We start from the raw sequence: 26,089 nt of genomic DNA, 5'->3' as shown, positions 1-26,089 counted from the left end.
CAAAAAATAAGACTCATTATTATTATAATGTAGTTAAAAGGAAGGATAATATAGTAACATAAGGAAAAACAGTAACTCATAAATGCTATATACTGAAGTCAGTAATTTTGATTTCTAAAAACAGATCTCATAAGACTGTTTCCTTCACCCAAATATACTACACCGATACAGAGTATCAAAGCCTCTAAAACTCTCTTCAAATTAAAAAATGCTGCAGATTCTTAATCAAAGAAAGTTGTATAAATCCTTTTTTTACATTCTATAACAGGTTTATTTTGACAATATGCCAAATGATAATTTAGTTTATAGGAAGCCAAAATATGAAAAACAGGAAGAAAAGGAGGCGAGAGGGAGACAAAAGAGGAAGGGGAAATATGTACACCAATGGTTAATTCACGCTGATGCATGACAGAAATCAAACCAATATTGTAAACCAATCAATCAATTAAAAATAAATATTTTAAAAAAGAAAAATAGGAAGAAGAAACATTTTGGTATACTGGAACTGTCTCAACTTTACTTGAAATACTATTTATATTGGAGATCAGGTTTTTTGTGAGATGATCCTTTTTAATTATAAAGTCACTTCTACTTAAATGATTTGACCTGATTTTTATCTGAAAAACCACTTATTTTTAAACAAGAAAATTACCATTTCTCTTCTTCTTTCTTCTTCTCTTTCAGCCTCTTTTTCATACTCTCGGGTTTTCTTTCGTTCTCTGATTTCCCAATTCTTAAGGCGCTAAAAAAAGAAATTGTCAAAAGTTTTAAAAATGTATACAAAAGGTTCTGAAGTTTTTGACTAACCTACTAAGTACCAACTTTTATAAATAAAAGCACTCCCTCAATTTACCTCTTGATAGGCAGCCTCTTTCTCTCGGAGCTTTCTTTCAAGTTTTCTTCGTTCATATGCATCTTCTTCATCTTCTTCTCGATCTCGCTTCTTGTCCTTCTCTCGCTCGCGCTCCCGTTCCCTTTCTCGCTCTCTCTCTCGTTCACGTTCCCGCTCTCGTTCCCGTTCTCTCTCTCTTTCTCTTTCCCTCTCCCGTTCCCTTTCACGATCTCTGCTCTTTTCTCTACATAAAAGATTGTAAAAATCTGTCAGTTTCCTTTGTGTTTTCTTTTAGAAACCAAGAGAAAGGAGGACAATATATAATATGAACTAATACACAAACTCACAAGCCAGAATTTAGCATTTGGTTCCTGCAGAATTGTAAACTCCTCACACAAGCCAGAAAGACACAGAATATAATCCTAGCCCCAAATTCTGAACTGCATTCTAAACTCGATGTTAATGCTTATCAGCATCTCAGAAAACAAACAAAAAAATCCTGAATAAGAAAAATACTAAGGGCCGATGAACATGATACAAGATAGTCAACTTCAGTAGTGATCAAGCCAATACAGACAATGGCAACGGTGTGAAGCCAAGAGCATTCCGGCATGCTGCATGTATAAATCAGAACTACAGCTGACTCTTGAATAACACCGGTTTGAGTTGTACAGGTCCACTTATATATGGGGGCTTCGCAGGTGGCTCAGTGTCTAAGAATCCACCTACCAACAGGAGTCACAGAAGACTCGGGTTCTATCTTTGCGTCAGCAAGTATTTTTGCTGGGATAATCCCAAGAACAAAGGAGCCTGGTGGGCTACAGTCCACGGAGTCACAAAGAATCACACATGACTGAGCAACTGAGCATGCACACACATATTTATAAATGGTGTTTTCTCAGCCATAGGTACTACAGGACTACACAATCTTAGGTGGGTCAAATCCACGGACATAGAACCATAGACACAAAAACCGTGTATACAGATGGCCATCTATAAGTTATACTCAGATTTCTGACTGCACAGAGTTGACACTTCTAACCCCAGCATTGTTCAAGGGTTAACTGTACATCTTTCAGCAGTAAGAAGTTCTCATGCATTTAATTCAGAGGGATAAAACCAAACTGCAGATTTGTGATGCCATGGATTCTAATCACATACAAATACATGTATATATGAAACAATATACCTTAGTAAAAGTATAAAACCATGATTTGATACATGTCAAATCTTAACAGTGGTTATTCAAGAGAATGATGGTTATTCCAGGGGAGGAAGGAATTTAATGCCCACTACAGATTAAAAAGCACTGGATTTCAGTAACTGGTGGACCTCGTTTCAGCTACAATTAAGTGGAATATCTCAACAAAGTACTGTATATATGAAAACTAGCTTGGGAAAAAAGTGAACTTTCCTCTCTTTCCTTTTTCTGCTGCTTCCTTCTACTCACTCCCTTCTCTTTGTTCATTTTTGCTTTCCCTCATTGCTGAAGAATTGGAGATGATACCCCATAGGAAATCTATATAATGATGAGAAAATGTTAAATAAAACAAAAGTGAAATCACTAGGAACCATAAAGAAAAAACTAACTGTCTGGGAGGTAAGGTGTGACCAACCAGTGGTTTATGGGACCAAATAAACACCAGGAACTAAAAGCAGTGCAACTAGAGCTGATTTTCCACACAGGAGACCTCAGTTAGTGACCAAGAACAATGCCCACTGACCAAGGGAATCATGCCTATCCAAAACATTGGGAGAGCAATTGGTGTGTTCTAGAGCTGAGTAAAAACTGGCTTCACACAGAAACTAACCCAAAGTCTAAAACTGTTAGTTTAACCAATATTTCACATGTGTGTGAGACAGCAAGCCAGGCACGCTCTGTGGCTCAGGAAATTCTCTCATCACATCAATGTAAATGGCCCCAGAGTACTAACCTATAATTCTACTAAAGCTATCAGGCACACAGTAACTTCATGCAGCCTTACCTTGATCGACTCCGATCCTTGTTCCGATCTGAGCTCCGTTCTCGATCGCGGTCCCGATCTCGCTCTCGATCCCGGTCTCGATCTCTCTCTTTCGTCCGGTCACGATCCCTATCCCGTTCTCGTTCCCGCTCCCGTTCCTTCTCCTTTTCTCGTTCACGTTCTCTTTCCCTTTCTCGTTCCCGTTCTCGCCTTTCTCGTTCCCTTTCACGCTCCCTCTCTCTTTCTCTCCGTTCTTTCTCAATTTCCTGTCTTTCTTTTTCCTTTTTGCCTTTCTCTTCTTCCAGTTTCTAGAAACCAATAAAAGTACTTTTAGAGTTAACTCTATAGCTCCAATATTCACACTTTTCCCGGCGCAATGCCCAATACTGGGAACAACAACAAGAAAACCAAACCACTGGTACTTCAACATTAAATACTAGAGGTTTTATTTGACAAATTAAACTGAAGCAATCACAAGCCTAGACAGATTTCGTGCAAAACCATATACTCTACATAGACCAGGAATCTCCAATCTTGGATGCTGGGAGATTGTGTCAAGTGTGGCTGACCACTCGATGACTATGTAATAACTAAAATGACCGTGAGGAATGTAATGGTTTGTAATAATTTCTAGAAATACAATCACTTGGCTAACATGTAATTCTTCCCATTATGAATTTCTTTAAATCAGTGGGATAACTATTGCTAACTATATATAACCCCAGACTTCCAATTACCTAAGGATTATTAGTTGAGTGTTTCAAAGGAGAAGGTGAGGGAAGACAGTAAGGTCATTGGAATGCAACTAGTCTTCTGGCCTCTGATTTGCCCACCCTCCAAAAGACAAGGTGAATTCAGCCATTATCTGCCCTATCATGTATGGAAACATTTACTCCCACCATTACAAGATGGACAGCCCACCAAATACAAAAAGTCTGAAAATCACTCACTTCAAGCAGAAAGGTACATAATCATAGTATTTTAATTTAATAAGATTAATTTCTGGCTTAATTTTAAAGCAATATATTTATACCCATTATGCCTATAAGACAATGAAATATATCAACAGTGATAAATCCATCCTTGGAAGGAATGATTGCATATTAACTTACAGATGCTGTGCTAGGACATGGATCGCCAACACTGGATTAACCTTGCCTATAAGCTATGCTTCTGGGAGGAAGAGCAAGTACATGGTTCACAAATAAACCAAAGAACAAAGTCAGACCAAGTTTGTACCCTGACAAGATTACCAGTGTACCACACAGTTTCTACACAAACTCAGGGGGGAAAAAAAAAAACCCAAACAGGGAAAACAAAACAAAAACAAAACACATTTTTCCTGTTTTCATGTTTAGTGTCATAGAAATGAAATTTAAATTACAACAATAAAATGTGCATTTTTTTCTTTTCTCAGTCATGTAAAGCATTTAAAACAACTTTAAAAAAGCAATCTTACCTGTTATACTCTTTTTCTCTCGCTCATGGATCAGAGAACTGACAGAGGATTATGAAAGAAAAGCTAATGCATGAGAAATCAATATATTCAGCTGTGGTGCCAGTCTATATCAAAATGGAATGGAGGCAAAGCCAATACTGAATACATTGAAATTACAAAGAGAAGAGAAAAGAAATGGCAGAAAGAGGACAGAAACTGTAAGCTATTTAAATGGGCAAATTCTAATTTCTGAAACAGTCATCTGATGAAATTTTTAAATGTATCATAAAATGAGGCTATACTATATGAAACTTACCTCAGTATCATACACTTAAAAGAAATTTGTTTATTTCTGAGATAATACTTACAGATTATTTTAGCTCTTCCAATAATAATCTTTTTGGTAGTTTCCCTCAGTTGTTCTACTTTTGCTTAATCACTATACCACTTATTTCTTAAATGTATAGTTCCATTTAATTAAATAATAATTTGTTTCAGAACTCATTTCAAAAGTTTTCTTCTAAGTAAATGAAAAAGTGAGTGAATCTGGTCCATACTAAACACAATTCTAAAAGATTATATAATATATATGCAGTAAGTAGATACACATACACACATATATATATATTTAACACAAAGACTGGAGAAAGAAAAAATGAAGTGAATCTAAAAAGATTTAAGAAAGTAGTGAAATAATGAAGAGGAAAGGACAGAAAAAAAAAAAACATAAATCTTACCTTATTCTCTCTTCAGACTCGTCCGTGCTGTAAATGGACGCCCCCTGCCACGCTGATACCCTGACAGTCTGTGGTTATTTAATAAACTCATACCAAAACATGCAAAGGTTCACTGAGCTCAATTTTTGTTACTGGAGTTTCAAATATCCCTTTTAACCGTACCACCCAATAAAAAGAACGGCTTTTCTTTTTCACTTTGATTTTATTTTTAAAGCACATTTTGGAAATTCAAAACATTCTCTCCCCACAGTGAAATACATGTAAGGCAGCCAAAGGCCTGACAGCTTCTCAAACTCTGAAGCAAATATCTTTGCAATTGATTTCTTAAAACATTATTTCTTCATACTTTACCAGTGACATGACAGGATTTAACAATAAACAACAAAAGGGAGGCAATCCACACACACACACTGTATACCGCTTTCAAGCTTACACATACCCTGAATTTGAGTACTGAACCTAATATACCTCTAAAATGACCTCCCACAGACTAACTTCTTAACTCTAAATTGGGAAATCTACATTTGTGCTTTTAGACATACTTAATTCCTGAAAAAGTCCTGTGTATGTGAGCTAAGGCTCAGCATCAGGATAATGTGTTCAGCAGCATTGATTCTATGACATTAACTGTCAATAAGGGATTTTGAAAGCTATAAGAAAAAATAAGATTAAATAAAATAAAAAATGAACACTTAACATCTCACTGAGTTAAAGGTCACTCAATCTCAGGAGTAAGAACCAGTAACATCTTATCATCTCCAGCATCAAAATACATTTCATGCAGTGTTTGCATTTCACTGTCCGTAAGCATCACCTTCAATACCAGCGAACATTCACAGATGCACTGTCATTGAGAGAAGCTTTCAATAGGCAAAATTCGTGAGTGGGATTTACTATGCATAAATATCCATTTCCAAGCCAGTTACCCCTTTGCATATTTTTCTGAGGGGGCATCCATAAATATAATAAAAAACAGAAGCTCATACTTACATCCTATTCCTTGTTACTTTCCAAGCTGAGAGTTTCATCTTGCATTAGTCACCATATGATCTCTATCATAATGGTGGGGGTCAATGAATAGATTAGCTTTATGGGAATTTACAGTTCTTCCATGCATCTAAAATTTGGTAAGTCTGGTAACCACTGACCTACTTTTTAAAATCTCCCCCTCTCAACTTAAATCTACACAAATATAATCTTAAATTTTAATCTCAGCTCTAAAGCAAAGGTTTTCCTAAGATTAAGTTAAATAACTGCCCCCAGAAATACACTACAGTGTATGTTATTCTGCTGCCCCCTTGAATTGTTTAAATCTGACCTTGATGTTTATGTTGAAATCTAAAAATAAAACTAGCTCTTATTCATATTAAAGTGAGATGACTGCAGAGTAGTCAGTAACTGAGAAATCTACATACAATATGCCAAGGACTACTCTAATATGGCACTGGTCTTCTGTTTTTTGTTTCTATCTAAGTATAAATTAAACCTAGACAAAAAAGCATTTAAAATCATATTCTACTGTAAGGTTGATTTTTTTTCTTTGTATGTTTGCTTTGGATTCTGTAAAAAGTCTAGATTGGTATCAAGTGAAAAAACAAGAATACTACCTTGTGTGTGTCTCTGAATTTGCTGATCTCTCGCGATATCAGGTCTCTCTTGTCTTCTTCCATTTCTATAGCATTTATATCCTCCTAAAAAACAGGGGGGACAGGTAGGAATGCATAAAGATCAATCTATATTGATACAAATAGAAATTAAAGGCTAGATATTCTGTACAGGCTTTACAAAACACAGGAGTAAATAAAAAAGACTTTATATAGTAACAAATCTAAGTTAAATAGTAAAGAACACAAGAATCACACATCTGGCAAGTAGCAGTAAACATTTTTTTTTAATTTATTCATTTTAGTTGGAGGCTAATTACTTTACAGATGTAAACGAACCTTAGTGATGAGTGGATAAGGGATCAGTGGGGCCACGGGAAATCGGCGGAAGATCTGCGGAAAAATCCATAAAGATTAAAACAAACAGTTCATATGACTCTGAATAACAGTTTTCTGTATGTTTACACTATAAGCAATGTCAGATTTCTGTAACACTTTCTTGATTTTAAATTACTTGATAACAAAAGAGATTTCACTCAATCTATCACCTACCACTTCTACTCCTTCCAAGACCCCCAACCAGGGGAATAAGGAGGATCTAACACTAGCAATGTGAGACCTTTTTCATCCTTTCCAAGAGAGGGAACAATCAAAACAACAAAGTTTACCCAATACTTCTTGCCAGAGAGCAGAATTTTTGACTCTCTCACCTCAAACCATTTCAGATGAAGGTGTCTAGGTACTTTCTCCTTTGCCATTAAAGGGGAAAGAGGAAGAACAAACTCTACAGGTCTCTATTACCCTATACCTGATAGACTCTTACCAATTACCATTTCCAATGACTGGCACTTCATTAGACAGCTTTTTATGGCCACAGAAGCAAGAAGCAGCCAAATAATAAAAATGTATCTGATGTATCAGAAAGAAAGCTGAAGATGGCTTAATAAGGCAATGAAATCCAGAACAGTATGAACTGTGAAAATGCCTTGATATTAATTCACAATGTTTACAGTACTACTTTTCCAGGGCATATACAATCCATTCATATAATATACCTCCAATATGTTTACAGAACTCTCCCCATAATTTCTGTTAAGTATATCCAAATGAAAGTAACTAAGAAAATCAAACATTTTCTTTCAACCTGCACTCCCTACTGTTCCATTAGCTTAGACTGACAAAAGTGGGTGATAATAAAATACTGGAGAGGAGTTTTCATCTTGTGTTGCTCTTTCATAGTACTCCATTTATAAGGCCAACAGCATTACTGTTGATGGAGTGAAATGAAACGTGGCTTATAAGGAAAAGTGGCTAAGAAATTTGAAAATGGGTCAAAATCCTCAGTGAACAAGATCTGGTATCCCGCCTGGAGCAGAGAAAAATAATTAGGGAGTAAGGCAAAACAAGGCCAGTTCTTCTGTGGCAAAGGGGGAAAAAAAAACTTTACTCCTTAATTTTAATTTCTATCCATCACTCAAGTTTGTCCTTTTCCCCCCTTACTTAATGAATCCACAAATAAACACAAGCTTCCATGTCACTGCATTTCAAAAACGTAAAAACAGGAATGTTTTTGGTTTTAAAAAAAAGGAAGATAAAACATGGTCAAATTAGCCTTAACAGTATATTGTTATAAATGCCAGTCATTCTATTTTCCCCTCATAAGTTGGAATGTAATGAAAGCACAAAATGTAAATTGTAGAAATGATTTTGCTGGCATAAATCAGTAACACATACGTCCTCCTTCTTTTCCTTCTTCTTCTTCCTGGGGTGAGAGTCAGATTCTTGTGAGGGGGCATTGAGCTCACTGGAGTATTCCCGTATTAAAACTTCAATGGCCCCTTTGATCATCTGATCTCTTCTCTTTGTTTCTTCATCTAAGGCTTCTTCGTCATCATTAGTGACAGTTTCTGGCCTGGCATTCTTAAAAAAAAAAAAAAAAAACAACAAGGCAGATTCAGGAGATGGGAAAGGGGGACGGGGAATCAAACAAGAAAATCAAAATCATTCAAAACAAGTTAGTACACAAAACAAACAAACATGTTTTCTTCAAACCATCTCTGTAGTCCTAGTAAATGCAGACTTAGCTTTACTCCCAACTTCACAAAACTAAACTATTTGTTTTACATTTTTTCCCTTAGATATACTGTACTCTATCATTTTCTTTTCTTTGGTCCTTTGATATCTAACATTCTGATCCCTAACTAGCAACAGAAAGACTGAATCACACGGTTAGCACACTACACATCTGAAAAGCTTTCACAATTTTTCAGATCCTCTTGCCCAATACTTGCACAAACTAAAGATATTTACTGAGTAACTCATTCTAGTGTTGAAAACTTAATTACGTTGAAAAAGCAAAATACAATTTTATGTACCTATGATAGCGACCATTTTAAATAAACAAAAACAGGGACTTCCCTGGCAGTCCCGTGGTTAAGATTCAATGCTCCCATTGCAGAGGATGCGGGTTCAATTTCTGGTCAGGGAACTAAGAACCCATATGCTTTGGGGTACAGCCAAAACAAAAGTAAATATAATGATATATTTATAGTATACAATATAATAAATATATAAAATATATGTATAAAATAAAATATATAAAAATATAAAAAGTAAAAAATTATATAAAATAATAACCAAAAACATATGTAGATTAAACAAATAAAACTATATACAACAAAAAACGTAAACACTAGGAAGACCAGGAGCTGAAATGATGGCTTCTGTTTTCCCCCTCTGCTTTCTGCAATGTGGGAATACCATTTAAAATACTCATGTAACTAAAAAGGAATCAATTCTAAATATGCGCATCTTTCTCCGCACAACTTGTGAATGTAACATAATGAAAAATAAAACAAAATCAAGTTGTACTACTTCTCACAAATAAGTAACAGACTATGGGGCTGGGGGGAAGAGGCTGGGTCACAAGGCTCGTGGGAATCTTAGTTTCCTAAATCAGACACTAAACCCGGGCCCCCTCAGCAGTGAAAGGGCACTGTTTTAACCACTGGACCACCAGGGAATTCTTTCCCAAGACTTACTATTTTTTTAAACGAAGTCTAAATTGTTACCTGTGTCCATGTGGGAAAAAAAGGACTGGTTTCCAGTATCCTACTGTTCTTATTTCTGTTTTATTTTAAAGCTCCTAGTTAAGTAATTAATCCAAGTTCAAATGACAAAATTTAGAGAATGACCTCAAACTCCAGACAATTTCATTACCCTCTTCTCTTCTTAAAACTTGAAAAGGAGGAGAAGTATGACAAAGAAGCAACAAAAAAGTATGACAAAGAAAATAAACATAAAGATTTATGTATACAAAAAACTTTTGTAACTTAAAACTACATACATACTTAATAAACATACATTGTGCAAATTTTCAGATACAAACAAGAATTCTGCTTTTCTGGACAAATGCTGGCTCTTGGTCACAATGCTCTAAACTCTCTTCAAGATGAGTGTCATGCCTTGTGGCTCCTTCACGTAACTGAGCCGTGATTTCCTAACAACCAGCATTCTGAAAGCTATCCCCAATGGATACTTCTTCAGCATGCATTTATTTCTTAATTTGCTCAAATTCTTGAGTTTACTATATGCAAGACACTATGTTAGATGGTTAAAAATTCAAAATTAAATAAAGAAATAACTTTCCCTAAGTATTTAACAATGTAAGAGAAGGAAGAAGGATAACAGACACAGATATAGATTATGATACAGATAATGTTCATGTAAGTCCTTAAATGCGGTAACTAACCACTCTTGAGTTCCTTACTTTCTCAAACCTGCTTCTTCATCTAATTTTCTTATAGCCAGCTATCTACTTGGCATCTTGGATAAAGATACAATGCTTTAACCAAGGAGAGTAATTCAATTGTTTATATTATTTACCAAATTATTTTCATAATAAAGAAAATTGTAAACTAAATTGTAAACTAAAATTTGGTGATACGGTCCTCTCTTATTCTAAATCAATGATATATAACAATAAGGTCTTTATGCAGCTTTCATTAAAATCCCTTCAGCAATACTCTGCTTCTTCACAAGTTTTAAAATGAAAAGAATTAAACCACCAGTAACCTGTCACTGAAACCTCAGGTCCTGAAGACACATACAATTATTTTTATCAACCCTCAGCTGTTGAGATCTAAATTCTTTATTATAAAAATAAACCTCATGAGAGAAAGTCCAGTCTGTCTTTAGCATTTTACCTACATTCTCAATTTCTTTCCATGAACCCTCTACATCTCCATGCTCTTTTAAACATAAGGACAGAGGTGGAGTTACAAATCCAAAGCCTTATTCATCTAAAAATATTCATAGCCCCTAAATTCCCTACCACCACTCATCCTAAGCTAAGACTTAAATATTAATATAGCTAAACATAATAAAGCATTTGGAATGAACTAGTTCACACTACATTACAAATGACTACCACCCCTTGATCTATAGAGAAAATGTACATTTTTTAGAAGGAAAGCTTATGAGCCCCATCTCTTAAGCAATTGTTAACATAAGAAAAACAAAAATGACAATATATGTCTTGGGAGGAAAAGTTATTTTCAGTTTCAACTTAAACTCTACTTCTGGGTCCTGAACCACAGACAACTTCCTGACTTCATTTTTATTTCCACTTCAGAAACAGAAGGCATACTGAGCAACAAAAAGTGAAGGGTTCAGCAGTGCAGTAATGTACAAAAGGATCAAAGAAATAGACTGAACATCTGAGATGTTTACATGTCCCAACTATTTGGCTCTTTTCAGAGAAATTAAAAGCTATTATAGTAAAGCTACTAGTTGGAGAATTAGGTAAAAACTCCACTTGGCCCTTTCTTCAGCACTGACCTCTAGAGTCCAAAACAAGAACTTTGGGAACTAAGCAAATGTAGAGCTCTTTCTTTTGAAAAAATGTAGGTTCCACCACACTCACACTAGTTTCCAGACAAAAATGTGAGGTGTTCCTACGTGCAGTTATCGGATCTGTCCTCAATTAAAAAACATAAAGTAGGCAGCTCTTTCCAAAGGTTATTTGTACTTTCAATACTTGGAAGTCAATCTTGAATGTGTGGTAAACAAGCACTATTTCTGATGATTAAGCAGAATCTCTAGTCCTAAACCGCTACTACTGAACAAGAGGTAAAACAGGACAAGGACTAAGATCAGTGTTGCTACCTCAAATGAAATACTTTTACTAGAGGTAAAAAAGTTCTACAGGTTTCGCAAAATCTAAATAAAAGCTTTTAATAGTGCTACTAATCAAGGCACATAATTCCTGTTAAAATTCTGGGTCAGGAAAAACATCTTTCTAGACAAATTCGTGGTTCTTTTTGAATCAGAGGACTATACAACTAATCGTGTTCTTTCTTCTGCCTGGGAATCAGGTAAATGGATGAGGTACCACGCACGTTTCTCAATGTCTCCTTCTCATATCATCTACTTCAAATCACTATTTTCTAAATTTCTCCAACAAATCAATAATAAAAAATAAAGAACAAATACACTTTCACATTTACCCTGAAAAATCCTGACAATATATTTACTTGTTGAAAAAAAAATTTTATCTGATAGAATTATTTGTCTTCATTTTACTAGTATTGTTGAGTAAAATCGATAACTCTGCAAAACTATGCCATGCTTGTCTTACGACTTCAATACCTCTGGAAACCATGCCAAATGCACCCAGAAGTCAGGTCTGCTAATTTTTTAAATTTCATTTTATCTGAAATAACTGCTCCATTTTTATTAGAGGTAGCTTCAACTCCATTCTTGAGGAAAAATATAAACAGATTTCAACTGTGATTCCTCTTATTAACAGTGATTACAAAATGAAGTCACACAATTATACATTTCCTCATTTATATAAACATACAGTGAAATGATTTACTTTATGATCGGAGCACACCCTTTGCAAATGCCACAATTTAAACCACCTCACAAATGACCAAGCAGAGTACAATAATGAGTCCAGGGGAATTACATAAAAAACTCTGAAAGCATTGTATCCATGCTTTATTTTAAATATGAATCACAGCAAGGAAAATCTAAGACCATTGGCTTTTTTAAGGTTTTAGGGGTACGACAGACACTAGTGCTGATATGAAAAAAAATACAGTTTCTCTGGAGTGTAAATTGTATTAATTCCTTATACAGCTAGGTAAAGACAATAAAGATTACCAGGTGAGCAACATAAATGCAACTGTTACAATAAATGTTCACTCCATTCTCATCACGGGCAATAAAGACTCTGACCTAGGTTCTGTGGAGGTACAAGATGAAAAAATAGTCTGTGAACTTATTGCCCTACCTTATAATCAGTGAATGTAGGATATGAGAATGAAAACAGGGGATAAGAAGGTATGAGAGAGCGATACAAACAAAATACACTACCAAGCAGACTGACATAACAGTAAAATCCTGCTTTATATAAAAAGAAAGAATTTAATTCTGCCTCAGAGGAATCAAGGGTAGGACTCACGATAGTTACATGAATCAAGCAACATTTAAACTAAATGTGGATAGAATTTCAACAGGGAGCTCAGATGGGCAACAAGGACATCAAACCACAAAAGAGTTTGTAGGAATATATGACTGACACATGGAAGGGAATTGATGGAGTAAGCCAGAAAGGTAGATGGGAGCAAGGTTAGAATGCCATGATAAGAATATAGGCTTCATACTTTGAGAAACTCAAAACCATTAAGGATGTATGAGCGAGGGGTTGACATAATTACACTTCATGTCTTATACCTTAGAGAAAAATGCCTTGAAGAATATGCAACAAAAATGTCTACGGTGGTTACTAATGATGATAGAATTATGGGTTGTATTTAACGTCTTCTTTAGCTTCCTGGTGGCTCAGACAGTAAAACATCTGCCTGCAATGCGGGAGACCCGGGTTCGATTCCTGGGTCGGGAAGATCCCCTGGAGAAGGAAATGGCAATCCACTCACTCCAGCACTCTTACCGGGAAAATCCCATGGATGGAGGAGGCTGATAGGCTATAGTCCATGGGGTCGTAAAGAGTCGGACATGACTGAGCGACTTCACTTTCACTTTCTTTTACTTAGAGGTTGTTCTGCTTTTATGAATACTTTTACAATGTTTTTGTAAAAGAGGGAGTGACGGAATTAAGAAAGCTACTTCTATTTTGAATAACAGTTAAAAGCCTCAACAGACCAAAAAGGCTGTTTTGTTTTTATAAAATAGAAAGGTAATAATGAATCTACTCTGGATTCATTCAGCTTGATATGTCAAAAGGAACTAGGAAGGGAAGACAAGGAAATATACACTAAGGCTTTAGCTATTTTTCTCTTTGTTGAGAGGGAGTAGTAATATATACATTACAACACAACATACAAAAATTTCCTTTACATTAGCTTCATTTAATAGAGCCACCACCTGATACAAGTAATAAGACTTATTTTATTTTAGAACCTGTGTACTTCTAAAAAAGGGCAACTAATAAAAGTTTTGTAGGTTGAAATATATTTTGTACTTACTTACAAAGCTGTCTTAATGAATTAGCTCTGTTTGGAATAGTCTGTACCAGTGTTTTCTCTGGCAAGTTAACCTTGTCCAGCCTCCCTTACTACCTTCATCCCAACCTGGAACAAGCAAACCAACAGTCACCCACCCACTATGGGTAGATAAAAGACTTAAAATAACTATATATAAAACATACTCTTGATGATCTTGTGAAGCCCTGTATTAGATTCATTCATAATGAGAAGCATTTACACTGAAAAAGCACAGCTGGCCTAGAGAAGACAATATAGAAAACATACCCCATTAGAAGCTTTCTTCTTTGCTTTCCATTCATCTAGCTGTGCCTTTGTCTTTGCGTCAACTTTAACAAGTAGCTTCTTCTCTCCAATCTGTAGGTCATGCAATAACCTGAGTGCACGGAGCGTAGATTCCGGTTCCTTATACTCACAGAATCCAAAGGCTAGCAAAGGATACAAAGAATTTAGTAAGATATTAAAACAATTATGAAAGATGAAAAATATTTATGGAAAACTGAAATCATTAGAGACCAACGCATTGTAACGCAAAGATTATTTCAATCACTCCTTATTTTCCTTCAATTACCTTTGACACAGATTTCTCTTTTAGCACTCTCAAACAACCAAAAGAAAAAAAAAGAAAACAAAAATGGGAAAGCAAGAAAAATTCTCATCAGGCAAAATGCTACTTATTAGAACTCCTGAAAAAATACTCAGCAAAATAGCAAATTTCATCATTAATTCTTTTAAGTACTTCATGGATTCATTCCACGCTCAATTTCCTCACAGCTACAGAGAGGCAAGAAGGCTGCTTGAACCTAAATACAGCACTTTTCAGTTTAGAGATGTTAAACTCCAAAAGACTGATCTTTTATTCTATTAACTAGTCTAATTTTTCTGTCTCTGTTTCATTTTAATAGCTAGTCTCATTATTTTCATGATTTTTAATAAACAGATATTAAAACAAAATTAAACTGAAAAGAGCAAACATTGAAAATAAAATTTAACGAATGAATCCAAATATGTTTACACTTAGTGATACAACTACATGTTGAGTGATTTTAAAACAGAAAATTTGACCATACACTTAAGTGGGATATATCCTAAAGACAAAAAGACCTGTTAACAAGCATATTATTGTTGACAGTATTGGTCTGAAATTACTGTATGTGAAATGTGAGAGGATAACAATAACAAAAAATAATTATTGAATTGTCTATCAGCCCCAGTGTTGAAGCTCAGGATTCTAAATGTGAAAGAAAAGAAACAGACGTACAACAAAAAAGATTAGATAAAAATCTTTTAAGTTTGAATTTGAATTACTGTTCATTGGCAAAGTAAAGACTAAACAATGGTTACAGTGAGTGCACCAATTTCCAGATGGTCTTTTTGAAAACAACTTCCCACTGAAAAAAACCAGAGCTTCTTGAGAAATGGCTGATCCCAAGTCTTGGGCAGAAAAACTACTAGCTGAACTTTGAATATCTTATTCCCAGATAACAAGGAAGCTATCAAAGGCATTTAGGTTTGGGTCAAAAATCACTGAAGATCCAATTTCCAGAGGCAACCTGAGACAACTTAAACTTCACTAGGGACAATGACAATTAATCTATATTAAATATAACAAATTAAATATGCGTCAATCTAGAAGTTCGAAATAGGTCTTAAAAAAGTCACTGCTAGAGGATGCTAAGAACATAAGATCATTCTTTTGAAAAATTAAAAGAACCAAAGCATTTATCCCATTTTTCTTACAGAAATTATATCTCTAAGTAGCCAAATAGTACATGGAAAAGGAAGTTTATCCTTATTGGATGTATTCTACTAACAAATGATGATTTGTTCTTCAATGAAGGAATAACAGAATTCTTCCAAACAGACTGTTACATTTGGTAATCCCCCAGTGAATGAATCAACTAGTCACTGACAATAGCTGCTACCATTACAAAAAAAATTATAACCGAATATGACTCCAAATGGAAGAAACTCCTAATTAGAATTCTTACATATAAAAGTATCAACAAAAATAACACAGACAAACTCAAATTGGATCAAGTCTCAAGCTACAACTACCAAACAGTTGACATTACAATGCAGTGGACAGAGATGCAAGGCACATAACTCTACTAGAGCTGCAAACAGCAAATCCAAACTGAGAAAACACTACTGGGCAAATGACCCAGTTTCTCCAACAAATCTCAAGAGAAAGAAGAAAAACAGAAGAACTAAAAATATTAAGAGTCTCAAAAATATGACAACCAATCGCAATGCAGGGATTTTACATGAATCCTGAGTCAAAAGGACTATTCAAGAAACTGACATTTGAGTCAGCTGGACATCTGATCATGGACTGGATATTGACTGAATGTTGGATATCTGAATACTGAGAATAATTAGAAGAAATGTTTTTTCCTTTGGTCTTATAATTGCATTTTAGGTTATGTTTTTTAAAAAGAACTTATCTTATGTGGGAGGGGGATTCAGGATGAGGAACACATGTACACCCATGGCTGAATCCTGTCAATGTATGGCAAAAAACCACTACAATATTGTAATTAGCCTCCAATTAAAATAAATTAATTTTTAAAAAACTTATCTTTTAGAGACATAAAAATATTTATAGACAAAATGATCTGGTGCTCAGGACTGTACAAAAATAATACAAAAAGAAAATGGACAGGGTACAGGTTAAGCTCAAATGGCATGACCTAATAAATGTTATAACGCTAGACAACAAGTACATAAGAGTTCACACTATTCTGCCAATTTATATATGTATGAATTTTTCCATAATAATAGTTTAAAGAATGTATATCAAACAGGTGTTTCTGCCAACTAGTATGAAAAGAATAGTTTGCTTTTAAGACTAACAGGTCATCTCATCATCTCTTCTACACTTCCTTCCTAAGTCCTGTTTCTTTTTTTTTTTATTGTTCCATCTTGATCATACACTCCTGCTCTGAAACAAAAAGAACTTTTTAAAGTAATAAGAAACCAGTTAGTCTAATTTTTCCTCCCTCTCCTACCTCCTGCTAGCCTTTTTCACTTTCTAATCTCACCTCTCAGCCAACTTCTTCCCAATTGCCTTTGGTCCTTATTCCAGTAGGAGTGAAGACAGAGTGCTAGTAACAGAACTCTTCCACGGTTAACGACAACAAGAGCAAATGCAAACATAACTTATACTCACAGATTAAGATGATCTCAATAAATAAGGACAAAATTACTTACCTTGAAGTTTTCCAGATGCACCTTGCACTCTCTTCCAGCTCAAAACCAAGCCACATTTCTTTAAAAGAAAACAAAAAAGATCCTTACCACTTAAAGTTATAATGCAAATAATACCATAATTGTATTCCTGTTTAGGAAAAAACAGAAGCCAAAAAATTCTTCTCAGCAACTAAATTTTGCAATTCCCACAAGCTTATTATATGAATAAAATACACAAGTCATTTTAAAGGAAAATATAAATTCTTACTGACTCTTATTTCCAGAAAACTATCTTTCAATAAATTAGACATTTTAGTTTTATATATCTTACAAATACATGTAAATAAACCCCAAATGCCAAAATATTGTAATAGTTAGAACTATAATACATTCAAGTAAATACTGTAAGTCCATAAAGACTGTTTTAAAACACATGTATATATTATAAAGGATTTTTAAAGACATAGGGAAATGCTTGATATGGGATGCAAATATATCATGAGACATGAAATTGCAGATACACAGTAAGCTTTTTCTTTTTGGCCACACCCAAGGCAAATGGGCTCTTCAGTTCCTCGACCGGGATCGAACCTGCATTCCCTGCATTAGAAACATGGAGTCTTAACCACTGGACCTTTCAGTCTTAACCACTGGAAATCCCAACAGTAAGATTTTTAACTATGTAAAGAAAAAAATTTTCATAAAATGATCAGAAATACTCTAAAATATTAATGGGGCAGGTTGTCTGAAGGGTGGGATATTTATTACATTTTGTTTACTCACAAAGTTTATTTCTAATTATTAAAGAAAAATTAGAAGGCTTAAACAAAGTTTTGTGGACAGTAATAACTAAAGATTGTCTGTCAAAGCTGAGAAATGCATGGATTTTTCACATCTTCGTTCAGAGAAACTACTAAAATGATAGTCAAAGAACTGGGACTTCCCTGGTAGTCTAATCTAGAAGTTAAGACTTTAAGTTTCCACTATAGCAGGTATGGGTTCAATTCCTGGTCAAGGAACTAAGTGAGATTCCATACACCTCACGGTGCAGCCAAAATACATGTAAAAAACAAAATACCATAAGGTCAAACATAGTGTGAGAGAATAGCACCAGATTTCAAGAAAATTTTGCAAAGACAAAAAGCAAATGGATGGGTAATAGCTCATTCAGGAAAGCAAAGAAAGCTACAACTCCAAGTGTGTACAGAAGCAGATACTGATAAGAAAGAAAAAATTAGGCTAACTGATTCTATCAATACAAAACCTAGTGGATCCAAACCGCAGGAGAAAGGTACTGTGGAGAATTGGGCTGAAGTGTGAAGCTGAATAAAAATAAGTTACTGCCTAACAATACAAATATGAAATAATCAAAGTCTCAGAGGCTTCAAGCAATTACCTTTTCCCCACCACTAGAGAAGAGAGCCTGAACAGCAAAAATCTGAAGAAAGTGAACAAAACAAGCTTGGGATGTGGAGCACCAGATATGAAAATACAAATGAGATTACAAGAGTAAGAAGGGAAGAAACTAAAGGTATAAGAAATGCTTCAAGTCAATCCTGTACCTGCAACCTCATATAGGCAGTCAATCATAAACTTAACTAGGCATAAAACTAAGTTTTCTAGAGAAATCAACCCACCTCAAAGAACACTCCACGGAATTTAAAACCTCTGGCTGCCAGTCAGATTACCCTACAGCGATGCCCAACATTTTACAAAGTAAGCTTATGTACACAAGTCTTTTAATTCCTAACTCTTAAATATGGACAATCAAAGCTCCTCAGACATCCATGTAAAGTCTTACAAGTAAAAAGAGAAAAGGAAGAGATAAATTCAGGAATTCAAAGATATCTTAAAAAACACTCTGCTGCACATATACATCAACAACAGTTTTCAAAAGGGATGTTTCAAATTGAAAACATACACATATATCCACATAAAAACTTGTACATGAATATTCATAGCATTATTATTCACAACAACACAGTGGAAACAACTGGTTGTCCATCAACTGATAAATGGATAACAAAATGTAGTGTATCCATTAAATGGAGTTTTAGTTGGCCATAAAAAGGAACAAAGTTTCACTAATAAGCTACACCATAGGTGAATCTTACAAACATCAGGCTAAGTGAAAGACAAAACAAAAAAGCCGCATATTCTAAAAATCCATTTACATAAAATGCACAGAACAAGCAAATCCAGAGAGACAGGTTTAATAGATGATGAGGGGAGGAGAAAATGTGTAGCAATGTTAATGGGTACAGTGTGTTTATTTTTATATATATACTTCTATATGGGGTGATAAAAATGTTCAGGAATTAGACAGTTGTGATGTTTGCAAAACTCTCTGAATATACTAAAGGCCACTGAACTGTGCATTATAAAAGGGTGAATTTTATGGTGTGTGGATTATATCTCAATAAACATGTTTTTAAAATGTCCTGAGGACTTCCCTGGTGGGTCAGTGGTTAAGAATCTGCCTGCCGATGCGGGTGGACACAGGTTCACTCTCTAATAAGGGAAGTAAGAGCCCACACGCTATAGGGCAGCTAAGTCCACGCGCCACAGTTGTTGAGCCTGCACTAGAGCCCGCAAGTCGCAACTACTGACCCCACGTGCCAAGAGCCTGTGCTCCTCAACAGGAGAAACCACTGCAACCAGGAGCCCGCCCACCACAGCGAAGAGCAGTTCCCTACTCGCCACAACTAGAGAAAGCCAGGCCAAACAATCAAGACTCGGTGCAGCCAAAAATAAATAAGTAATAATAAAATTAAAAATACATCTATAATAGAAATACAATAAATAAAATGTCTTTCCAACGTTCTACCTTGGGGGAAAATTGGCATTATCTTTCAAAGTGAAGATAAGCATGCCCAATGACAGAAATTCCACTTCTAAGAGAATACATGACAGAATTTATTTCATGTTCACTTAGTATGTGCTGCCAAAGCACGCACTTCCATGTTCGCTTATAAAGACATATTACCAGTAATAACATAGCAAAACAATATCAAAAAGTGAAAATGATCCATATGACCATCAGTAAACAATCTGACAATTTATCGCTTATCTCTGTAATGCACTGGTATATAGCAGTGAAAAGTGAACAAACTAGAGCTGTGTATATGCTGGGCGAAAAAAGCAAACTGGAGGAATGCAGAATTTAAACTCATAAATGATAAACTTTTATGAATATAAATATGTAATTAAAGTAAAAAATATGGTCAGGAATGATAAACACCCAGTTTAGGATAATGGATTCCCTCTGGTTATTACCTCTGTGGAAGACAGAAATGAGAATTAGGACCTTCATGTTTTGTTTCTTTGGGATGAAAATCTAAAGCTAGCATCACAAAATACTAAAATCTGACAAAGCTAGGTTTTATGTTTATTTTCTAAATCCCTTTTTTTTCTGAACACTTTTTAATGCAAAGATAACATGATTTATAAAACAGAAATGGCAATAATGTACATTACTTATAAAATGAAAAAGGAAAAAATTTTTAAATAACTTCTCTAAGACATAGTAGAGATTATGGAAGGAGTGGGTATGGATACCATTATTTTTCATTTAAAAAATCAGTATTCTTTCACTTAAAATGTGCATGTAGCATCAGGATGAATTTTAAGACTAAGACAAAAAGAAAATCAATGACCAAGTCAAAAAAACTGACTATATATGCTCAGAATAAAAACTTTAAAGGGAGTCAATCAATCGCCACTAGACGTTAAAATCATTGTTCCAAAGGCTTCTAAAGAAAAGAACTCACACAGTCTCAAAGTATTAACCCAGAGGTTACTCATTAATGACAAAGGGAGAAAAGATATCCTAAAATGGAGAGATCAGATCACCTTAACCAAATAACTTAATACCATCAAAAATGGAACCAAGAGACATGGTGTTTCTTCCTATGCTGCACCTGAGAACAGTCATCACACATGGCCCATTCTTCTAAAAAATACATTCAAATCAGGTGAGACATTCTGCAAAAGACCCAGACACTTCAAAACATCAATATCACGAAAAACAAAAACAAGTTAAAACAAAAAGAGGCAGGGAACTGTTCTATAATAAAGAAGCTATCTAAAGAACCATGACAATTAATGCACTGTATATACATCCCTGATTGGATTATAGACCAAAAACAAAAAACACCTATTATACAAACTGTTGGTAAAAATATGAGCTGTATGTATTTTAATTAACAATACTGAATCAGCCTTAAATTTCCTAAGTGTGAAAAATGTAGGTGAGTATCTTGGTCATAGGAGATATAAGAAGTATTCAGAGGTGAAATGTAATGCCACAACTTATTCCCAAACTATTCAGAAAAAAACTGAGAGGCCTGTGTGTGGAGAGAGAGAAAGAAAACAAATGTGGCAAAATGTGTTGCAAAGGTATTCACTATTTATTCAACTTTTTTGCAGGACTGAAACTTTTCAAAATATAAAAGAGACAATAATTCAGTCTTCTCTGATTTTTAAGCCTGAAATTAACAAAAAAATTTTTTAATGAAAAATAAACAGTTTAACTTACAGCAAGGAGCTGTCTTATAAGCATGTCTGAGGCTTTCTCAGAAATGTTGCCAACAAAAACTGTAGTGGTGGGGCCACAGTTTTCATCATTCTCTTTAGCCTTCAAGCCTGGATGATCCTTTCTTGCTCCCAAATGCTTTCCAACCATGGACACGGTGGGTACTAAGACCTAAAGTGAAGAAAGACAATAAAATTTGAACTTGCAATTAAATTTGCGGTCATGCTTAATATAACACTAGGGTAAAACATCAATTTAGGTTTGTTTTTTTTTTTTTGGCACACCAAACACCATGCGGGAACTTAGTTCCCACACCCGGATGGAACCCATGCCCACTGCAGTGGAAGCTCAGAGCCTTAACCACTGGACCACCAGGGAAGTCCCAAAACACCTATTTTAAAGTAGCAAACATAAAGGACAGGTTCTATATATTTAATATAACTACAGGTTCTATATAGTTAATATTACTATAGGTTCTATATATTTAATATAAAGTTCTCAAAGCACATTTTTCATTAATACAACTTATTCATGACAAGTAAAGTGTCACTATTAGATTTTGCTGTTACTGTTTAGTAGCTAAGTTGTATCCAACTCTTTTGCAACCCCAAGGACTGTAGCCCTCCAGGCTCCTCTGTCCATGGGATTTCCCAGCAATAATACTGAAGTGGGTTACCATTTCCTTCTCCAGGAGATCTTCCTGGATCAGTGATCGAACCTGCATCTCCTGCATTGGCAGGCGGATTCCTTACCACTGAGCCACCAGGGAAACTCACTATTGGATTACCTTTCTTTTAAACACAACTTGGAAAAAAAAAATAAAATAAAATAAATAAATAAACACAACTTGGATGACCAAATAAAAAAACTTGGATAGAAATTTTATGTTTAAGACATCAAAAATCATTTAAAGTTTTCAAATATACCCACACATTTCTTCACCTACTGTACTCTGTACTAGTATAAAAGGAAACTTCAATTATCCCTGCTACTTTTCCTGCAGAATTCCAAATATTCCCATAGCACTCTCCCCACACTTTAGGTTTACCTTTTCTCAGTTACTTGTGTTTCTATCTTATTTTTCCTTTCATAAAGTTCAAATTCCCAGAGGGAATGGTCTTACTCATCTTTATATTTGGAACTGAATCTAGCAAAACATATACAGTCAGCACTGAAGTGGTGAATTGGGGGAGCTGCCTTTTCCTAGGCTGAAATGCAGGAGGATAAGAGTACTTGTCATGTGGAGGTTTCCCAGTGCATGTCTTCCAATGAATGTCCAATGCAAGAAAAGCTGGACTGCCCCGCCTTGGTTTGCCTCACAGCAAGTTCCTATTTCACTACGCTTTTAATATAAGTAACACTTCCCTCCCTCTTCAAAACCCACAGGTCAAAAAAACAAAAATAGCTAAAAGTAATGAGACCTAATCTCCCTCACAGAGGAATTACAATTTAAACTCTATATGCTACTAATTAACTCAAAGAAGAATTCTGGTTAAATAAACATCAAGGGGGTTATCATTTAATCACGTGTTACAGTATACTAGTCTTGAGGACTTCCCTGGTGGCTCAGACGGTAAAGCATCTGTCTACAATGTGGGAGACTGGAGTTTGATCCCTGGGTCGGGAAGATCCCCTGAAGGAAATGGCAATCCACTCCAGTACTATTGCTTGGAAAATCCCATGGACAGAGGAGCCTGGTGGGCTACGGTCCATGGGGTCGCAAAGAGTCGGACACAACTGAGCGACTTCACTTTCTTTCTTTCTACAGTATACTAGCATTCTTAACTAAGATGCCTAGAGTGTACAGAAGCTTTTATGAATGTGGAGAATTAAAGTTCAAGACATAAGACTGAATAATAAAACTTCAGCAGAGAAAAAGTTTCAGTAAAACTTAAGAAAGCTTGACGGTATCATACTAGAGGACACAGGAAAAAAAATAGTTTTGAAGAAGCTAAAAATCAGGTATGTCAGAGCAAAGAGTAAAAATATATTCAACATTCATTTCAAATTTTAAATTTCTACTAGATCATTTCTGCATTTTTTTTTTTCTTTTAAGAAATCAGATATGTCACATTACATCTCCTACTTTCAAGGACTAAGACATAAGGGAGTGATGGAAGAGTCAATGTCTAAATCTGAAGTAACAGTATATGAAGAGTCTAGAGAATCAGAGGAAAATCACAAAAACAAAATAATTTATTTAGGGAGCATTATTTTAGGAGCAACTGTACTTGAGAGAAAATAATATTTAAATTAGTATGATATATATCAATGCTCTTTCTTCCTATTATTTAAACATTTAAAATAATTTATCTGAGTTTATCAAATTGTTTAGATTCAATTAAAAGCAGTAGTACTTGTAACTCCTCCTTAAAAGTTATACTTACAGTTGGAGCAGGAGCCATAATGCTCATCGGTACAGGAATCATTGGGGTGCCTAAAAAAGAAGCAAAATGAGTCTTAAGAATATAATTATATATACAAGAATATATTCTATATTAAGTACATGCCATAAAAATAAGTACCTTCATAGTTCTTTTAAGGGGAAATATAAGGCTAATAAGTGAGATATTTTTCAAAACCAAATGTATTTTACAGATTGGTCTATCTAAATAAACTTAAAAACAAAAACACTCATAAACCAAAAAGACTACCACAACCTGCTATTGCCTTAATGAGTACAAAATTCTGGACAGTTATTAATTCATTTAGTATGTGTTTTTTAAAAATTAAAAGGAATTTAAAATTTCTTCTATAAAACCAATACACTGGTAAGGAAGGAAACAATTTTTCATCATCACCTTTCCTGATTCTGAACAAGTGATTAAGCTTTATTCTCAATGCCTTAAAATTTCTTCACAAACTGGAAGTAATCTAGTCTTCCCTATAACTGTGTAACACAAGGACTTTGTTAAAAGTATGTTACTAGGAAAGACTATCAGAAAATAGATATTATGAGACTAATAAAAAAATAAAGAACCCCTCAAAAACTGATGCCCAAATGAAGTGGCTCAGGACACTATCCTTCTCAAGAAATTAATGTTTGATGGTTGATAACTACTCAGATTTCTGTTAATATTATTTTCTTAACCCCTCTTTTCAGGACAAACTCCTTTATCACAGGGCAGTTAAGTTACTAACTGTAATTCATTAATTGTTACATGGAATAATACACTGATAGTACTCAAGCTCTCCCACTACGTCCCTGGCGGCAAGGGGGTAACAAATACATATCCATGATTATCTAAAAGAACAGCTTAGAACAGCCAGTTACAAGCATAAATGTCTTAAAAACTTTTATAAGTACAGCATTCTACTCCACGATGTATATGCAATAAGTAGTTGTTTTTTTAAATTATGATTTACCCTCAAATTGCTGAAGCTTTAAATGATACTCCAGAAAAATTCCATATTTATCTTGTGGCTTTTCACATCTACTCCAACACAGCTGTGTACTTGACCTAAGGGTAGGAGGCCCCCAAAGCTGAGCCTCTGTAATGTACATGTTATGAATTAACAACCCATCAAATTAGCCAATTGCAAGGTACTTTTGATTCTGCAACAGTCAAGCTCTTTAGTAAACACTGTAATTTCAAACAGATAATCCAATGGTTAAAGCCAGGTCACTGATGTAAAGTTTTCCTAAAAAAGAAATACTTCTAGTTGGTTTACAAGATCATCTGTTGCTTTCAGCCTGAATTACATGGATTCTACGTTAAATGAAAATACTTCCCAACATGCAAAGTAAGGAGAACTCTTAGATACTATCTTTCATAAGGGAAACTGAATCTGTACAAAATGCTTTCAATCCCATTAAAAAAAAATCTGAACTACCACTCATACACCAGAGGAAAAGTTTAAGTCAAGCAGTGCTAATTATAAATCTCAAGATAACAGTTCTCAAATGTGGGTTCTCTTAACTGTGCTTAAATGGATACTTAGGAATCACCTGTGAACCTGTTAAAAAGACATTCCTGGGCCTTAATCTCTAAGGATTTGACTCAGTAGGTTGGGGTTGGACTTAAAAAACTTTTTTTACTTTATAAAACACTGAATAGAGGAAGCTTTTATATAGAACTTTGGAAACCTCTCCAAGATAATAGTCAAATACATATATATATATATATAAACTTATATATTAATTTTTATTAACATATATATTATATTAATATATATATTAACTTTATATATATATATATATAAGTTAAGGCAGAATAGTATATATATGATGTTACCACATTATCTGTGTTAAAGGAATTACACACAAAAAAATGGAA

At 34.7% G+C, this 26,089-nt stretch overlaps 1 protein-coding gene across 1 annotated transcript in view; it reads right to left on the bottom strand.

Annotated features, from left to right (window-relative positions):
- RBM25 (RNA binding motif protein 25) overlaps positions 1 to 26,089 on the bottom strand; it is a 46,585-nt gene that overhangs the window by 12,141 nt on the left and 8,355 nt on the right. Inside the window, exons 3-12 of the mRNA XM_055538570.1 lie at positions 24,200 to 24,249; positions 21,816 to 21,983; positions 17,300 to 17,357; positions 14,354 to 14,514; positions 8,310 to 8,495; positions 6,915 to 6,968; positions 6,579 to 6,662; positions 2,818 to 3,104; positions 854 to 1,076; positions 653 to 742 (exon numbers count right to left, since the gene is read on the bottom strand). Of these exons, the coding sequence (XP_055394545.1) occupies positions 653 to 742; positions 854 to 1,076; positions 2,818 to 3,104; positions 6,579 to 6,662; positions 6,915 to 6,968; positions 8,310 to 8,495; positions 14,354 to 14,514; positions 17,300 to 17,357; positions 21,816 to 21,983; positions 24,200 to 24,249 (1,361 nt within the window). The remainder of the gene's footprint in view (positions 1 to 652; positions 743 to 853; positions 1,077 to 2,817; positions 3,105 to 6,578; positions 6,663 to 6,914; positions 6,969 to 8,309; positions 8,496 to 14,353; positions 14,515 to 17,299; positions 17,358 to 21,815; positions 21,984 to 24,199; positions 24,250 to 26,089) is intronic.

Source organism: Bubalus kerabau, chromosome 10 (genome assembly GCF_029407905.1).
Source record: "Bubalus kerabau isolate K-KA32 ecotype Philippines breed swamp buffalo chromosome 10, PCC_UOA_SB_1v2, whole genome shotgun sequence".
Taxonomy (NCBI): domain Eukaryota; kingdom Metazoa; phylum Chordata; class Mammalia; order Artiodactyla; family Bovidae; genus Bubalus; species Bubalus kerabau.
The sequence above is the reverse complement of the archived record's forward strand: the minus strand, read 5'-3'. Positions and strand labels throughout refer to the sequence as shown.